Source organism: Alosa pseudoharengus, unplaced genomic scaffold (assembly GCF_046254945.1).
Source record: "Alosa pseudoharengus isolate Yale_2024_CS ecotype anadromous, Long Island Sound unplaced genomic scaffold, YU_APseudo_1.1 YU_APseudo_1.1_scf_15, whole genome shotgun sequence".
Lineage (NCBI taxonomy): Eukaryota > Metazoa > Chordata > Actinopteri > Clupeiformes > Clupeidae > Alosa > Alosa pseudoharengus.
In genome coordinates this window covers 13,922,435-13,938,705 of record NW_027468620.1, presented here as the reverse complement: position 1 = coordinate 13,938,705, position 16,271 = coordinate 13,922,435, and the positions used below count along the sequence as shown (strand labels likewise).

General features: G+C 45.9%; 1 protein-coding gene across 1 annotated transcript in view; it reads left to right on the top strand.

Annotated features, from left to right (window-relative positions):
* The window catches only part of ttc27 (tetratricopeptide repeat domain 27), a 120,110-nt gene that overhangs the window by 77,104 nt on the left and 26,735 nt on the right, over positions 1 to 16,271 (top strand). The window contains exons 11-12 of the mRNA XM_076285651.1: positions 8,804 to 8,899; positions 13,083 to 13,205. Coding sequence (XP_076141766.1) covers positions 8,804 to 8,899; positions 13,083 to 13,205 — 219 coding nt within the window. The remainder of the gene's footprint in view (positions 1 to 8,803; positions 8,900 to 13,082; positions 13,206 to 16,271) is intronic.

Sequence of the window (16,271 nt, the reverse complement as noted above, 5' to 3'; positions counted from 1 at the left end):
GAGAATAAAGAGTGTGGCTTTGGCTTTCCTCAAGGGTGCAGTACTGAAAGGGCAGTGGTACGTAAATCCATCAATAGCGATGTTAGGTTGTGCCGTTTCAAGTTTTACGGTGTAATGATAGACCAGTGCATGGGTAATGTCCCTTGCAACACACTGGGAATGATTGGCAGAAACACAGAGAGTTGAGTTATGCTCAACTTTGAGAGGTCAGGCAAAAGGATGGGAGCAAATGTTTTGCACAGTGACCTTAAGTTGAATCATTTGAGGCATTGGCCTGAGTGACATGGTGACTGTGATTTGACGGTTTATTCCTGGTGTAGGATTAAAATAATAAGTAAATGTAGGGTTCTTAAGACAAGGCAACGCTAGGCCGGCTGTTAGCTAACATCAAGCTGGAAGGTGAGGGTCTACGGTCCAGTTCAGTGTCCCACACTATTGGACCTCTGTCGGGCGCGTTTGCACCTGATTTAACATGTTCAGCAAACATGTTAAATAGTCAGTGGGGAGACAGAGAGCTCTTGATTGCCATGAAGCATGATGGCGTGGTGTGATCATGGGTTGTGGTGGTAGAGTTGGTGGTATGATAGTGGAGTGGGTTGTGGCGAGGCATGGTGTGTGGGATGACTGGGTTTCGGTTGTTAAGACGGACATCTCTGATTCCAAGGTATGCTAGCATCATCTTGAGTGAGTTTGGGATGCTGATACTGGGCCCCTACAACAGGAATTTTTTAAAAAAGCAGCGGGAATGACGACAAACATTCACTACCCTCATGGATCCTGCGCCTTTAGAAGAGCTTGCATGCAAGCACAGTTCATGTCTGCGTGTGTGTGTGTGTGTGAGAAGAGAGAGGGGTCTGGGAGTCATGTCTGGTTTCCTTCTTGAGTTACTTCACACTGTGCAAGGATGACATCACCCCATGTGCACGCCGCCTCACCATCACAGGATCAGGGGTGCAGGTGTTCAGCCGAGCCGTCAGCTCCAGACAGACCAGGTCAGAGTCACATGTCTGGGGTCGGGACTTACGTTGGGTCGTACGCTGGGTAAGAAGACAAATCTGGGGGGGGGGGCTGGATAGGGGAAAGGAGGCTCAGGAATGGGAGTTGGTGCTTGAAAGATGAGGATTCTAAGCTAACCAGATTCATCCGTCTTTTCTTGACATACAAGATGAGGGAATCTATGTCTGTTTCCAATTCTTTTGCTTTTTTGCTGTCTGTTCTCTCTATCTCTGAGATGTTTGCACAGAGGAGAACTTGCTTATCTATCACAAAACAGATTTGACAGATAGCACTGTGGGGAAAGGGATGGTAGGAATGGGGTTGTGGTGGTGATGGTTGGGGTGGGGGGATGTGGGTTGGTTCTGTGTCATCAGCTGAAGAGTGCCCACCCTCGAGGGCTGATGTGATAGCTGTTGGCATGACTCGTGGCTTCGCTCCTGGGGGAGATCCAAGGGAGGCTAACGTCACCCAAAGGGGGGGTAGGGTTTGCAGAAACAGCATAAGACAGAGAGACATCAGGCCTTAACTGATCCCACTTCTGACACCATGGGCTGTTGCCCATCCTGCTTCAAACCCCAAGTGAACCTGACAGCCTCCATCACCAACACATTTCCCTCGGCACAGCATCCCTGGAGACGGTCGGGATGCCTGATGGATTGACAGGCGACAAACGAGAGCCAGGCCCCAAAAAGATTGAGCGAGGAAAGAAAAGTTTTCCCTTTTTGATTTCACATTGTTTTTCTCTCTCCTCCTCCTAGTGCCGTCGTGTTTTGACTTCTAATGTTCCTGGCGGCTGAGAGGCAGCCGGAGGGGAGGGGAAAGGAGCGAGAACAGGGAACATGTCCTGTGAGCAGTTATTTCATGTCATGGCAGGAATGATGAAACCGGTACCTCCTCCCTTGTGAGACGCACAACGAGCCACAAAGTTCTGAGAAAGAAGCTTCCAGAAACACTGAGAAAGAAGCCCTGAGAGACTAGCCTGTGCTGTGTTGTTTGTATCTCACCATAATCATCAAGCCCTGCGATACAAGCATGGAATATTTGTGACCCTATTAGTTCCAGATTGCATGTTTCGCACAGTTAAATGGAATGAGGTTGGCTGCTCTCCTCAATATTTTACTGATACCACCACTTCATCTTCAGAAGGCTATCCATTCTTTGCACAGTGTATGTTGTCCACAGATTTGTCTTGCATATAAGCGCATGAAAACTACGGCCCTTTCATATAAGCAATGACAGGGGTTGCCATTTGTCGATTTTAATATTGTCTTCCTGGTATCCGATAAAGCTGTTATGCTATGCAAAAGAACATAATCATTTATTGTAGGTATTAAGAAAGATAAGAAAGATCTAGATTACCTTGTTTTGTAGACATGGTCAAGTAGGTAAGTGGGAAGATCTTCAATAAAAACAAATAAGAACAAAATGACATTGCTGACTAACATGCACTTTTTATGGCACTCAAGTATCGACTGGAACTGACAGATCAAAAACACTAATGAGGAGCATAATCCCTTTAGATGTAATCTTAGCAGTGAAAAATGCTCCGCACTTAGCGAGCTAGCCAAGTGCATGATGAATAAACATAGCAGTGTCTGTAACTTTCAAGATTGCCTCACCACCTAACTACTTAAGACACTCAGTCAGGCACAAGAATGGGCCTGGCTTTGACTTATCATTCTGGTGTTTGGAGAGTTGACTTCTGGTCACAGCATCTATGAAGCCTGCCTCCACTGGGACCGTCTGAACAGCTGCTACGTGGTGTTTCCATAGGATTTAATGGATGATTAATGGCCACATTAAAATGGAACATTGGGCTGTGCTGTGAGCATCAAAGCCTCAGCTTTTCCACAAAGTTACATTTCTGTCTGCGTGCTGCTGAAGTCTTTTGATGTTATCTTCTCCCCATGATGTTGTGTTTGGTCTGTGTCTATCAGGCTTACGTCATGCCTCCATCTTGGGCTTTGTACCAGCATTGGAATGGACTCTGCGCATCAGTATGGAATGTTTGTTCTGTCAGTCTTCCTCTGACTGTGGAACACTTCCTCATTTTTGACTTGCCTGGAGAGTCTCCAGCAGACATTTAGAACACACAACTGGCAGAAGTTGGAGTGTTAATGTCATCCATGTCAGAAGGGTTTGGAGGTCAGGAAAGTAGTTACATCAGATACTCCTGCTTTGCTATCTATTTAGGTACTGTAATTATTAGTTCGGTCTCAGTATTGGGAGAAAACGATTTTCAAATTCTCTCCAACTGTGACACAGCTTGTCAGTGGCACTGTCCCCAGAATAGTGTAGAATGTTCCGCAAGGAAATTGTGATGAGTAGGGGTGACAGTTGCTTGCTTGTTTTTAAACATTTCCTCACAAAGTGGTGAATTGTGTTGGAGTATTTGGTGCGTCACAAACTCTTATCACCCTGAATGGATGTTGCTGTTTGTATGCATTGAAATCCATATAATTAACCAATTTACATAATGTTTTGTCACTGCATTAAGTCTTCTGTGGTGTTTTTCATCAAATCCCTCATATCATCACATCACTGCTGCAGTTCAGCTTAACCTCTGTGTTTATTTCATTATGAATTTGAATCTGGCAAATAATTATGCCTAAATTAAAATGGCTTTCCCCTCCATATCTGCTAACACATGAACTATTATAGTGTCTCTGCCATTAAGCCTCAATACAACATTTGCCACCTAATCGCTAAAGTGACTGCAGGATTATGAGAGAGATGATCGCTGGATTCTATTTCATGCAAACTCAGGACACCCCTCATATCCCCCCACTTTATGAGTCCTCTGGTATTGACAGACCTTCTCGCATCGCCATTATGAGTCGAAGCACGCAGGCGATGAAGCCGATTTCTTTATAACTTCAAATGCAATTTCTGAGTTCAATCAATAACGTCCCTGAAATGGAGTATGGCAGCTTTAGTACTCCATATGGATTTAAACAACCTGAAGACTGATTAAACAAGAAATCCAGGTGCTCTGACAAAGAGGCTCCTCTAGCCATCTTTTGGTTTTTCTTTTCAGTTTTTTTTTTGTTTCCACTCTTCTCCTTAATGTCTTTTCTTGCTGCGTAAAGCCATTATGGCCACATTCAGTAATCAAATAGAAAACCACAAATGAATTCTCTCAAAAGTTCCTAAAGTAGTTATTGCATGTAAAGCAGAATTTTTCTGTAAGATAACTAGAAAATACAGCTACTCACGTTTCTGAGGAATTAAATATATATTGTTCATGTTCAGTTATTAATTTAAAGAATTTAACTTAATGATCAAAATTGTTGATTTATGTGCAGTTGATCTCTGACTTCCTTTTTTGGGCAATCATAAAAGCAACACAAGGAATGTGTCCTGCTTTGTGTGTATGTTGGAAAAATACCATAGTTTTTTTTTTTGACTTTTTAAAATTTGAAATAGAATTTGAATGGGGATTTCAGAAATACTTGACATGTGTCAGGCCCCTTGTAAGACAACACATTGGACTGTTGGCTAATTATACTGTTGGCTGTTCACTCTTACATTTAAAAACATAGCTTGCTAAGACACCCAGGGCATTTGGTAGCGAACCTCCAGTCAGGAGGATTGGAGTCTCAGGGCCAGATGTACTAACGCTTTTGCGCCAACCTCAGGCGCATTTGTTTCGCAACGTGCGTGTAAAAAAATGGTGAGGTATATAAAAACAGGCCGCACACTGAGGTAAAAGTGCAGACTGCCTGTTGCGGGAGCTGAGAATGTCAAATTGCGCTTTTCCGTCTCATGTATATGCATTCATAGGAGGGTCAGGGGAAAGTGGGAGTTTAACTTAAACTTAACTCTACTTAATCTTTCCTACTTGCTAGAATTGACCAATCTTCCATAGCCTATGTGCACAAGTAGTTTGAGTAGAACTACTGCTCTTCATTATCTTCCTGCTTGTTGACATCATGCATTGTATTATTTCATGATCGCTAAACGTTTGATTCCTTTTAATGTTGTCATCAGTTAACTTCATTCAACTGCGCTTGTAATTGAAGTATGTTGTTCAGTTGTTAATGTTCGTAAATTGCGGTGGGGGGGGCGGAGAAAGGCGCTGTTTACCCCATGAACTGCAGGTTTGATAAATACTATGTTAAAATAAGTGTCATAGCATGGGGTTTCTTTGGGTTGGCCATGGTGCTGATAATGCTACGTTCGCAAATGTATGTATATCTGGCCCTCAGTCTGTTATTTGAAAAGATTCATTTTTTGCCATATGCCTACAATGAGCCCCAAGGAATGGCAAGCAGAAATTTAATTGGCAGATAATCCTGATGCTTGCCTCAAACTTCTACCTCCTACGCCTTGTCCACAGAAACATTCGAAACTCCTTAGAAGTCAAGGAACTTCACGGTCGCTGGCACAGTGGTTGTCAATGGAAATAAAGCACCCCCCCCCCTCCTATTTTATACCATTGGAAAGGCATCGTTTCTGTCAAAGGCAACAGTGGCACTGCGGTTACTCTGCCCATGCAGTGATTTAGTAGCGTCATAAAGCAAATTACATCCGCGCTGTATTGTTTTTCATTCATCACCATGGAGTATGTAATAATATGAAGAGGCAATATAATTTGGAGTGGGTGGAACAGAGACAAAGAAAAAGAACTTTAATCAGTAACTTTGGAAAACTAGAGCCATTGCTCGAAATCTCCATAATCGTCACCCAAACCAGGGGCTATTTTAAAAGACCATGAGGGGTATGAATGCCTCTCCTCGTGTGCTGAAAGGGGCCCTGACGTAGTGGTGCACAACTGTCAAGGCGTCAAGCTCTCCTGGTGACTTGCAGAGTGATTGTCAGATGAAGTCACCCTGATGATTACGTGTCTGTCTTAGCCTAAACCAGATTCCAAAAAAGCTGACAGAATGATGTGTGTGTGTGTGTGTGTGTGTATGTGTGACAGAATGATGTGTGGGTGTGTGTGCGTGTGTGTGTGTGCGCGTGCGTGCGTGTGTACGTGTTTGTGGGTGTATGTGTGTGTGTGAGATGGGCTTTGTCTTCCAGTGGCTCTCTCTCTTCCTCGTAGCCTATCTCACACAGATAGCGTTAGCTCAGTTCATTGTTATTCCTGTGCAGTCGGGAGAGCAACCAATTGTGGAGAGAAGTCTTTCTCTGTGTATTGAAATCTTGTCTCAAGAATTCACTGATAGTTTTCTGCAACAAAAAAAACTGAAAATGGAAGCTCAAGCATTTTCAAAAGCACCTTTCAAAAAACAAAGGAGCCTCCAATTGTTCTTCGAAAATCAGAGGCCTTGAACTTGAAAACCTGAATAGCCAAGATCTCCAAATCACCATCAGAGAGCCTGCATCCTTTAAATTGAAGTAGTCAATTTAGTGTGTTTTTTTGAATTGGTATCGATGCCGTTTCTTGGGAGTATGCCGTTTCAGGGGTGCTTTTCACTTTACATGGCATGCTTGGCTGATTGCTTGTTATGAAACTGTTTATCACCTGCATGTCGCACACTAGTGTTGGATGGAAAGATTGTCTCTTTATAGCCTCCAATGTCTGAACATTACACAATCCAAAGCTGTTTTGAATTTTTGTCTCTCACAAACAGGGACCAAGGTGGAATTAAATGCAGTGTATGTCAAAAACAATAGCAATAGCACATAAACTATTTTCTCCAGTTGCAGTTGGCATTGAACAGTTTTGCTCTGATAATTTGTTCTGGGACCTGTCAAAGCCTTTAAATGAGTGATTAATTGCTATAATGGTGTAAATACCTAATTTGTTAACATTCCATTCCATTACTGAACGTTTTCAGCAGTTTATTGATGTGCAGGTCCAAGACTGGTTTTAATTGGGTTTGCATGAATAATAGATGACAAGTTGCTCATTAGGCTAATAAGGAAGTTATTTATGATTTATACAATATCTATAAATTACTTATAAGCATTCCCTAATTGAGAGCATGAGTGAAAGTGTGTGTTTGTATGTGCTTGTGTATTTGTGTGTGTGTGTGTGTAAGTATGTGTGTTTGTGAGTAAGTGTGTTTATATGTGCTTCTTTGGTGTGTGTATGTATAGTATGGTGTAGGCCACATACTGAGAGTGTTAGCATCATCTGTAATCTTGTCTCGTCTCTCACACTTTCCTCTCACTCACCTCTTTAATCTTATCTTTCCCTTACTCCCTCTCCTTCCCTCTCTCTTCCTCTCCATCTCTCTCTCTCCCTCCCTTCACGCTGTCGCCCTCACGCCCAATTTCTCCCTCATTTCCTGGACCCTGTGCCTGACCATATCCCCACCATTGGTCTGTTTAATTAAATGCTTTGTCCTGCACACTCTCTCTCCATCTTTTTATCTCTCTCTCTCTCTCTCTCTCTCTCTCTCTCTCTCTCTCTCTCTCATACACCTCTCCCTCTTTCTTGTCATCCCTCTGTCTGCCTCCCTACCTCTCTCTTTCTCTCTCCTCCCCCTCTCCCGTGATCTCATTACGGTTCTCGTGGTGGCTGCCCCTGCTCTGTGGGTTGCTCCTGACTGATGGCTGCCGGTGCCGTTCTCTTGGCCGAGGGGCGTGTGGCTGCGCATCTTATGAGCCGTGGGATCATCTCCACAATTTTAGAAACCGCACAAATGCCCCAACCCCCCCCCCCCCACCACTACCCCACTGCCACCGCCCTCCATTATTGTAAAAATATCACTCGGAGTTAACTCCAATTAGAGCCATTTACAAATATGTCCGCCCAGACGACCCAACGAGATTGGTTCTGGTCCGTGGCCGCTGTAGGGCTAATAAAGCAAGAGGCCGCTCTGGCCGAGCAGACTGCCATTAGGCGAGTAGAGAGGAGAGTGCAGGGAGAGGCCTTGCAGCCGTTGGGTCGGGGACTCAGCTGCTCCGTCATTTCACACGGCTGTTGTTGAAAAACTGCGTTGTTTATGTATTTGCCGCGCCCATTCGGGGAGCATTCAGTCCCCCTTGTAATGGCTTGGCTGTCGGTTGTTGTGGATCAAGAAGGAATGCATTTTAATCTTAATGAGGCCTCTTGTTTGGACGGGGGGTGGCTGCAGGGGAGGTTTTGTTTGTGGCAAATGTGCACAGTCGTTAAATCAAGCACTATGCTAATGTCACAGAAATAATGTCCTCTTTTTTCAAACCAACTCAGCCTGCCTCCTTCTCCTCCCTTCTGGCACTAACTTTTCTTTAAGAAAGAAACCGAGGTGTGATTTCCAACATAGCGCACCACACACACATACATGCACACACTCATACATGCCCACACTCATGCATATGCACATGCGCACGCACACACACGCACACACACGCACACACACGCTCACACACGCTCACGATCGTTCGCGCACACGCTTGCGGGCGCACACACACACACACACACACACACATACTGGCATGTGCACAGCCTTCAGTGGTACTGAAACAAAAGGGATGCCATTACCATTGATCCCAGGCTGAAGCTATAAAATGTCATGAGCTCGATCAATTAATCAATTAACACAATACGCTTTCATTTTCCGCCCGAGTGGCGAGTGAACCGCTCCCAGCCCCCCGCCCTCCCGCCTCCCTCACACTGGCAGTAAACAATGAAGTATACCTCCATAATGAGTATGTTTATTGTTCCCCCCGCTCACTGGATACTTATGACCAGTCTCCATGCTTGATGGATTAAGAGAGAGCTGTCCAAAGCATGTAAATAACCCTTAACACCTCCCCCCCCCTACACACACACACACACACACACACACACACACACACACACACACACACACACAGAAACACACATGGAATGACTTCATTTTTCTTTTGTTTGCACTTTCTGTTCCTCCAGACCATTGTGGACTACTTCGAGGAGAAGGCCTGTCCCGTTAACGAGCGACTGAAGGTGTTCTACTGCTGTCCAGCCCCTCCACGCTGGAGCTTCCAGGTACGCTGTCCCTGCTCACACTCCCAAGCTGTGGCCACTTCCTATCGGGAGAGAACACACACACATTCCACACACACGTATCGTAAACATACTAATTACCAACCATTTCGTTTGAAAATTCTAAAACAACTATGTTTTTTTAATACTTTAATAACATTTGATTAATGAACCTTACATTTTTCAGTAGCCATAGGTGTGTAGATTTGAACAAAATCTAGTTTGGTTCTTACCGGGGCTTTTACTGCCTGAAATATCCGATTTTATGTACCACGCTCGAAGTTTATTGCTGGGCTGGTAGGTGCATATTCCCAACCTTTTCACTGCACATCAGCAGTTAGCCTGAGAATTCTCGTCGCAATTCAAAATTCCACTGGAGCTCCAAGCGGATTTGTACACGCAGCCTTACAAGACTGTTTACAGCTCTTCGAGTCACGGTAAAATGTAATTTTTGGTACATAGCTAATTTAGATACACTTATGGTGTGGGAGCTTGCGTTTCTTTAGGAATCTGCCGTCTTGGTTTGTATAGAAATGAATATTAAGTGACACATACACGTAAGAGGTTGGACATACGGGACGGTTCGTAATATGTGACGTTCCGATACTGAAGTTAAGACTAACAGAGTCCGTAAAAACATTAAAAATGACTGTGCAGGTGCCAGGTGCAGGGCTGGACCTTGTGGTCGACAACACAACATGGTGTCACACAGACTCTGTTTGTTCCACTACATCCCCCTCCTTCTAGTCCCCTGAAGTGTTGGATGTTGTGTGTCTCTGGCTTAACAAAGCTGAACTCTTCTTTGGATCATTTCTCACAGCAGAGTCCCTGGCCTCTGGAATGTTGGACTGACCTTTTGTGTGTGTGTCGCGGCCGCGGCTCCTGTGATTTTGGAATTACACAGCTCTTTAGACCGATGATCTATTCTGGATGCTCAGCTCCAGCGAGCGTTAATGTTGATTGCTGGTGTTCCAAGTACCCCCCCCCCCCCTCTCTCTATCACATGCCAGCCGCTCCACAGCCAAACAGGGCATGCTGGGGACAGTTCTCATTTCAGAGTGGACAAGACCCAGTAGCTGCCCTGAGGGCATATTAGGTGTTTTTTTTATCTCTGGCAGAATATGGCTGTGTATTGTGTGTGGGTGTGTGTGTTTGTGAGCATGTGGTAATTTGTGAGCAAATGAGAGACAGAATGAATCAAAGAGCGAGAGAGAGAGAGAGAGAGAGAGAGAAAAGAGAGGGTGGGTGGGTGGGTCACGGAAGGAGAAAGGATGTAGGAGTAAAAGTGAGGGGAAATGTCTTGTGTTTTTTTGCGGAGTACAGTGACATGCACGCGCAGTAACGTGACAATATCAGGAAGCCGACGGAAAATAACATGGCAACACATTTGGAACGAACAAGGAAGCCGAGATAGATGGTACAGAAAGACGGCGACAGAGCTTCGGAAAATACAAAAGGTCTGTGAAAAGAGGACTCCCTCCAAGATGATGGGGACATTCACACAGTAATACAAACAGATGGAGCAGGGACAGAGGACAAAGAAAGGGCTCGGATGGCGCGAGGGAGGAGGAGGAGGAGAAGGAATGAAGAGATGAAAGGAGAGAGAGAGAGGGGAGTGAGAGGGAGAGGGAGGGGGATCAGTGGTGCAGACGACACCGCCTAGGCTCCATGTAATAACGGTGAACAGCAATAAAGCTGGAATTGAAGGCACCCTATTGCCGCCTGAGGAATTGAAAGCGCTGCCTGGGCAGGGAGAGGGACGAGCACTCCAGTGATGCATTTGAGCGAGGGAACAGGCGTGCCCTGCATGCAACCAGCGTGCTTGTGTGTGTGTGTGTGTGTGTGTGTGTGCGCGCGCGTTGTGAAAAAGAGAGCGAGAGAGTGCGTGTGTGTTTGTGTGTGCATGCGTATTTCATCGTTGATTGAAGTGATTGCTTATGTGTGTAAGCTTTACACAAAGAATGACATAAATCCTTCCCTTATTCACATATTAATATGAGATGGCATGGCATCCTAGTAGAGGTGTGGGGGGATTTGGAAGGAGTTATTCTGAACTGGAGAGGAAAGATGAGGATGAGGGGGTGAGAATGGGAAGGGGAGAAGACTATGTGCTCTCAGCTCCCTCTCCTCTCACCTCCTCTCCTCTTACCTCCTCTCCTCTTATCTCCTCTCCTCTCCTCCCTGCTCCTCTCCGCTCCTCTCACCTCCTCTCCTCTCCTCTCATCTCCTCTCCGCTCCTCTCCACTCTACTCCACTCCACTCCTCTCAGCTTGTCATTTGCCTTGGTTGTCACGTTCTGGCTGCTGTACCTTGCGGATCACATGGCGCGGGCTGTTGACGGCAGGGAATAAATTAGGATTCATGGCCTCCCGTCAGCCATCTGGGACGTGATATGTCGCCTCCTTAGGGGTGGGGTGGCAGGGGGTGGGAGGGGTCTGTTAGGAGGAGAGAGCTGCGTAGGTAGGCAGGGAAGGGTCGACAGGAAGGTCAACGAGAGATTGAGTGGAATCGAAGGATTTACTCAGACGATGAGCTGTTTCCTTCCAAAGGGGGGGCTATGCAAATCTGCCCTGCCGTCGTGCCTAGTAGTTTGGCTTATTGGAATTCACTGACCTCTGCTAAGTAAGGGCTGTTGACTACAACGTGAGCATGGTGTCACTTGTGCCTGTGAGCATTCTACTGCTGTCGGCTCTTTATTGTGGATTGGTGTGGTAATGTTGTCAGGGGTATTTTTGTTTATTTTTTTTTATTTTTTTAATGTAGAAGATGTTAAATGTCACACATGTCTTGCATCTGTTTGATAATTATGTCACAACAGAAATGTCAGCGAGAGATTTGAATCTGCTGTGAAGCGTGAAACTGATTAAAATATATAAAAAGAGATATGCATATAGAGTAGGATTTTCTGAAGCATCAAGAGATCAGTCTTCCCCTCCTTTTTCTCTCTTTCTTTCCCCTCTTTATCTCTCTCTCTCTCTCACTCACTCTCTGTCATACACACACACACACACACACACACACACACACACACACACATACTCTCTCCCTCTCATACACACACGTTAATGTATATGTCAGCTGGCAAAGCATACCCTGCAACCCCTCCCCTCTGTTCTCCCACATGCTGTGTGTGTGTGTGTGTGTGTGTGTGTGTGTGTGCAGGCAGGTGTGTGTGTGTGTGCGTGTGCGTGTGTGTGCGTGTGCGTGTGCGTGTGTGTGTGTGTGTGTGTGTGTGTGTGTGTGTGTGTGTGTGTGTGTGTGTGTGCAGGCAGGTGTGTGTGTGTGTGTGTGTGCGTGTGTGTTTGAGGCATGAGAAGAGATGAGATCTTCAGTCTAAACACTATAAAAACCCTACACAGCCCCCGCATGCCCCCTCAATCACGCCCAGACACACACACATACACACAAACACACCCCACATCCGTCCAGAGGAAACCTCACTCCCTTGCACATCACACCAGCACAGGACAGGCCATTTGGATTTTTATGAATTTGATAAGGACCATTACTCCTCCAGACCCCAGTGAAATGTCAAAGGTGTGTGTGTGTGTGTGTGTGTGTGTGTGTGTGTGTGTGTGTGTGTGTGTGTGTGTGTGTGTGTGCTGATGCGTGTGGTCCAGGGCCCCCTGGTTGGTTATAAAAGGGGCCCATTGATGGAGCTCGCTGCCCAGGTACCGCTGCAGTAGGCCAGGGGGAGGTTGTGCCCAGGGCGTGGGTTATGTGATGGGGGGGGGGGGGGGGGGACTGGTCCAAGTGCCAATGTAAACCTGCCAGGGTGGGTGGGTGAGATGGCCTGAGTGGGAGGTCACAGCACAGATGCTCTGATGTGGGGTGTGTGTGTGTGTGTGTCCGTCCCAGTGAGTGATGGTCAGGCCTGGTCATGGGTACTGACTGGTGTTTGTGAAATGGCTGATATGTGGCTATGTTTCTTTATAAATGTGCTATGAAAGGCTGTGTGCATGTGGGATCTTTAAACTGTATAATCACTCTTCCGCTCCTCATCTAAAGTTCTCTCTTGCGTTCCCTTTTCCTTCACCTGACTAACTTTATTCCATTGTTTTTTTTTTCTCTTTCTGTCTCTTGTCTCCATCCCATTCTCTCTCTCTCTCTCTATCTCTCCCCTTCTCCTCTCTCTCCCCCTCCACCCCTCCCTCCTCTCTCTCTCTCTCTCTCTCTGTCTGTGTAGAGACAGCTGGCCAGTCTGTTGACAGATCTGGGTTGCACCAGCTCAGCGCTTCTCATCTACGAGAAGCTGGAGATGTGGGAGGATGCTGTCATCTGCTACGAGAGGATCGGCCAACATGGCAAGGTACCATCACCAGGGACGCCATCACAGCACTTAATCCATCACCCAGCTTACACACACACACACACACACACACACACACACACACACACACACACACACACACACACACACACACACACCACACATACTCACACACACACACACTCTCCCACACACACACACACACACACACACACACAAAAACATGCTGAAAATATTCCACTCCATCATGAAGTAATGTAGCCGTATGCCATCACCTGAAATCTCACCCAAAACTCCACAGACACTCACATCACTAATTTACAGACTAACAATGATCCTTTTTGACATCAGTCAATTCTTGAGGTGTGTGGCATGGTGAAAGCTTGTACTCTTCAAACCATGAAGTAGATTTTCCGATGGCTGCTGCAGATGGAAACATAATTGAAAAGTCCAAAATGTATTTGAAATGGGCTCCAGTAATCAGTCAGCCCATGTAATATATACGAGTTCCTTTGACCCTTTTGTGATGTGTACACACACGCTCACGCATACACACACACACACTCACACACTCACACTCACACTCACACACACACACACACACACACACACACACACACACACACACACACACACACACACACACACACACTCATACTGAAGAGCTGGTTTTGAAGGCCAGATGCAGCCTGAGTCAAACTAGGCTGCAAGGAATGGAATCCTTCCCTTGCCTGGCAGACCTAATGAAGGAGATGTCAGCCCAGGCTGTATAATGAGCTGCATAGCTGTGTCTGCTTCAGCGTACATGGCTGTGGATTGTGTGTTCATGGTCTGCATCATGCTGTATAATATGCAATGTACCGAAATTTCCAACTATTAGCCGCAGTTTATACATTGATTTGCAAAATTTCTTCAGCTATGAGGTTAATACAGGGGGGCAGATAATATGGTATTAATATGTTTTTTTTTTTTTTTTTTTACTTGCCTAAAACACTGTCCTGCCGCTTATACACAGGAAATTAGTGTTATTCGTAGAGGTGTCATATGCGTAGTCTTATACTGAGAGTTAAAAAAAGATGTGAAATGGAACTTGATTGAGTACATGTTGTTGCTATGATGTGTTCTACTTAGCTAACTAAGGCAGGTAGCTAGGCAAAGAGCCGTTGTTGAAAACAAAAACAAAAACAACTATTTTTAGGGCACTGTGGTGCAAGCCTCCCTCCGTACCACATCTGGGTCCTAGTGCACATGGGGACCCTAGTTCAAATCCGAGCTGCGGTCACTTCCTGATCCCACCCCATCTCTTTCTCTCTCTCACTTCCTGTCATTCCTCACTGTTCTATCTGAATAAAGGCAGAAGGCCCAAAAATATACTTAAAAAAAAAAGTTGAACTATTTTTAACTTGAGCGCTGGCCAAGAAGCCAGATTTATACCGCTCTGGGGCTGTGGCTGTTTGGTGGCAATGATCACACAGAGTTTTTTTTAGGAATTGTTTGTTATTTATTTGTAATTAGTTTATTTGTTTGTTGTTTATTTCTCATTTAGAGTACTATTCTTGCCTGCTGCATGTGTATTTGTACATTTTGTAACAAAACCAAATATTCTCCTTTTAACTGTCCACGATTTTACACACACACACACAACCAACACTTTCGCATTATATTATTGACCCAGGTGTGTCAGTCTGTCAAGGCCACGTCGGACATGTTCACTGCGATACCACTCGCACTTGCTCTGCGCTTCTAGAACGTTCTCCTGTGCTGCTGGGAGTGTCCCAGGCTTTAGTGAATCCGTTCGGAGCCTGGAGTGCTATTCAGTCACCCAGTCATTACTCTGGGGCCGCAGGTGGGGGGTGTGGTGGCTTTTTATATTCCCGCCGCATCGCTCCCTCCTGCCTCTCGTTGCCATTGAGGCGTTGCCGAGATGAGCGCTTACAATAGCCACAATATCATCCATATCCTCTGATGGTTAGTATCGCCTGGTACAGCAACTTGTAGATGTGCGAGTCCCGCATACCAATGCAGCCATGTGCCTCAGCCAGCATACTGATGCTGTTTGTGAGGACACACACACACACACACACACACACACACACACACACACACACACACACATACACTTACAGCCATACACGCTTGCACACAGCCCTGAGATTTCACTGTCGGAAAGAGCTTCCTGCAGGCAAGTTCTTGATCGTGTCTGTGTGTGTGTGTGTGTGTCTGAGTGTGTTTCTCCTGTCCAGCAGGCCATTTGTGCCATTTTTATTAAATTACCCCTTGTTTTGTTTTCCAATCTGATTACAGCAGTGCATTCTGGTCAATAAAAAACTCCTCCAAATCTAAAAGTATTGGAGCTGTGGCGCGCCAGCCACTCCGAACCGAAAGCATGATAAAAATACAGCTATGCAGCATGGTCGTCTGGACCGGAGTACCTTTCTGCTCTCTCTCTCTGTGTGTGTGTGTGTGTGTGTGTGTGTGTGTGTGTGTGTGTGTGTGTGTGTGTGTGTGTGTGTGTGTGTGTGTGTGTGTGTGTGTGTGTGTGTGTGTGTGTGTGTGTGTGTGTGTGTGTGTGTGTGTGTGTGTGTGTGTGTGTGTGTGTGTGTGTGTGTGTGTGTGTCTGGACTAGGAGACGCTCTGGACCCCATTTGTGGTTTCTGTCTGCACTCTCTCTGGGTCTGACTGCTCACTGAATATGAATGGTATTGACCTGGCCCTGACTGGGAGAGAGGCTGAAGGGGGGGGGGGGGTTGTGAGACAATAAGAGAGAAACAGGGATGGGCAGATACGGGAGAATGAGAAAGTTTTTGTGTGTGTGTGCGCACGTTTGTTTGTGTGTGTGTGTGTGCGCGTTTGTTTGTGTAGGAAAAAAGCCTGGGATGATGATGTGGTCACAGAAAAGAAGAAAGGAAGTGGTGAAAAGAGGAGTGAAAGATGAAGAGGAGGGATGGAGTGAGCAAAAGATGGAAGAAGGAGAGAGAGAGTGAGAGAGAAGTGGGTGAAGGGAGGGGGGGGTGGTCATTGGACAGTTGGACAATTCTGACCCAGCACACAGAGAGAGGAGGGAGGCACATCTTGGCTCCTGCCTTGGGTCATTACTGCAGGGAG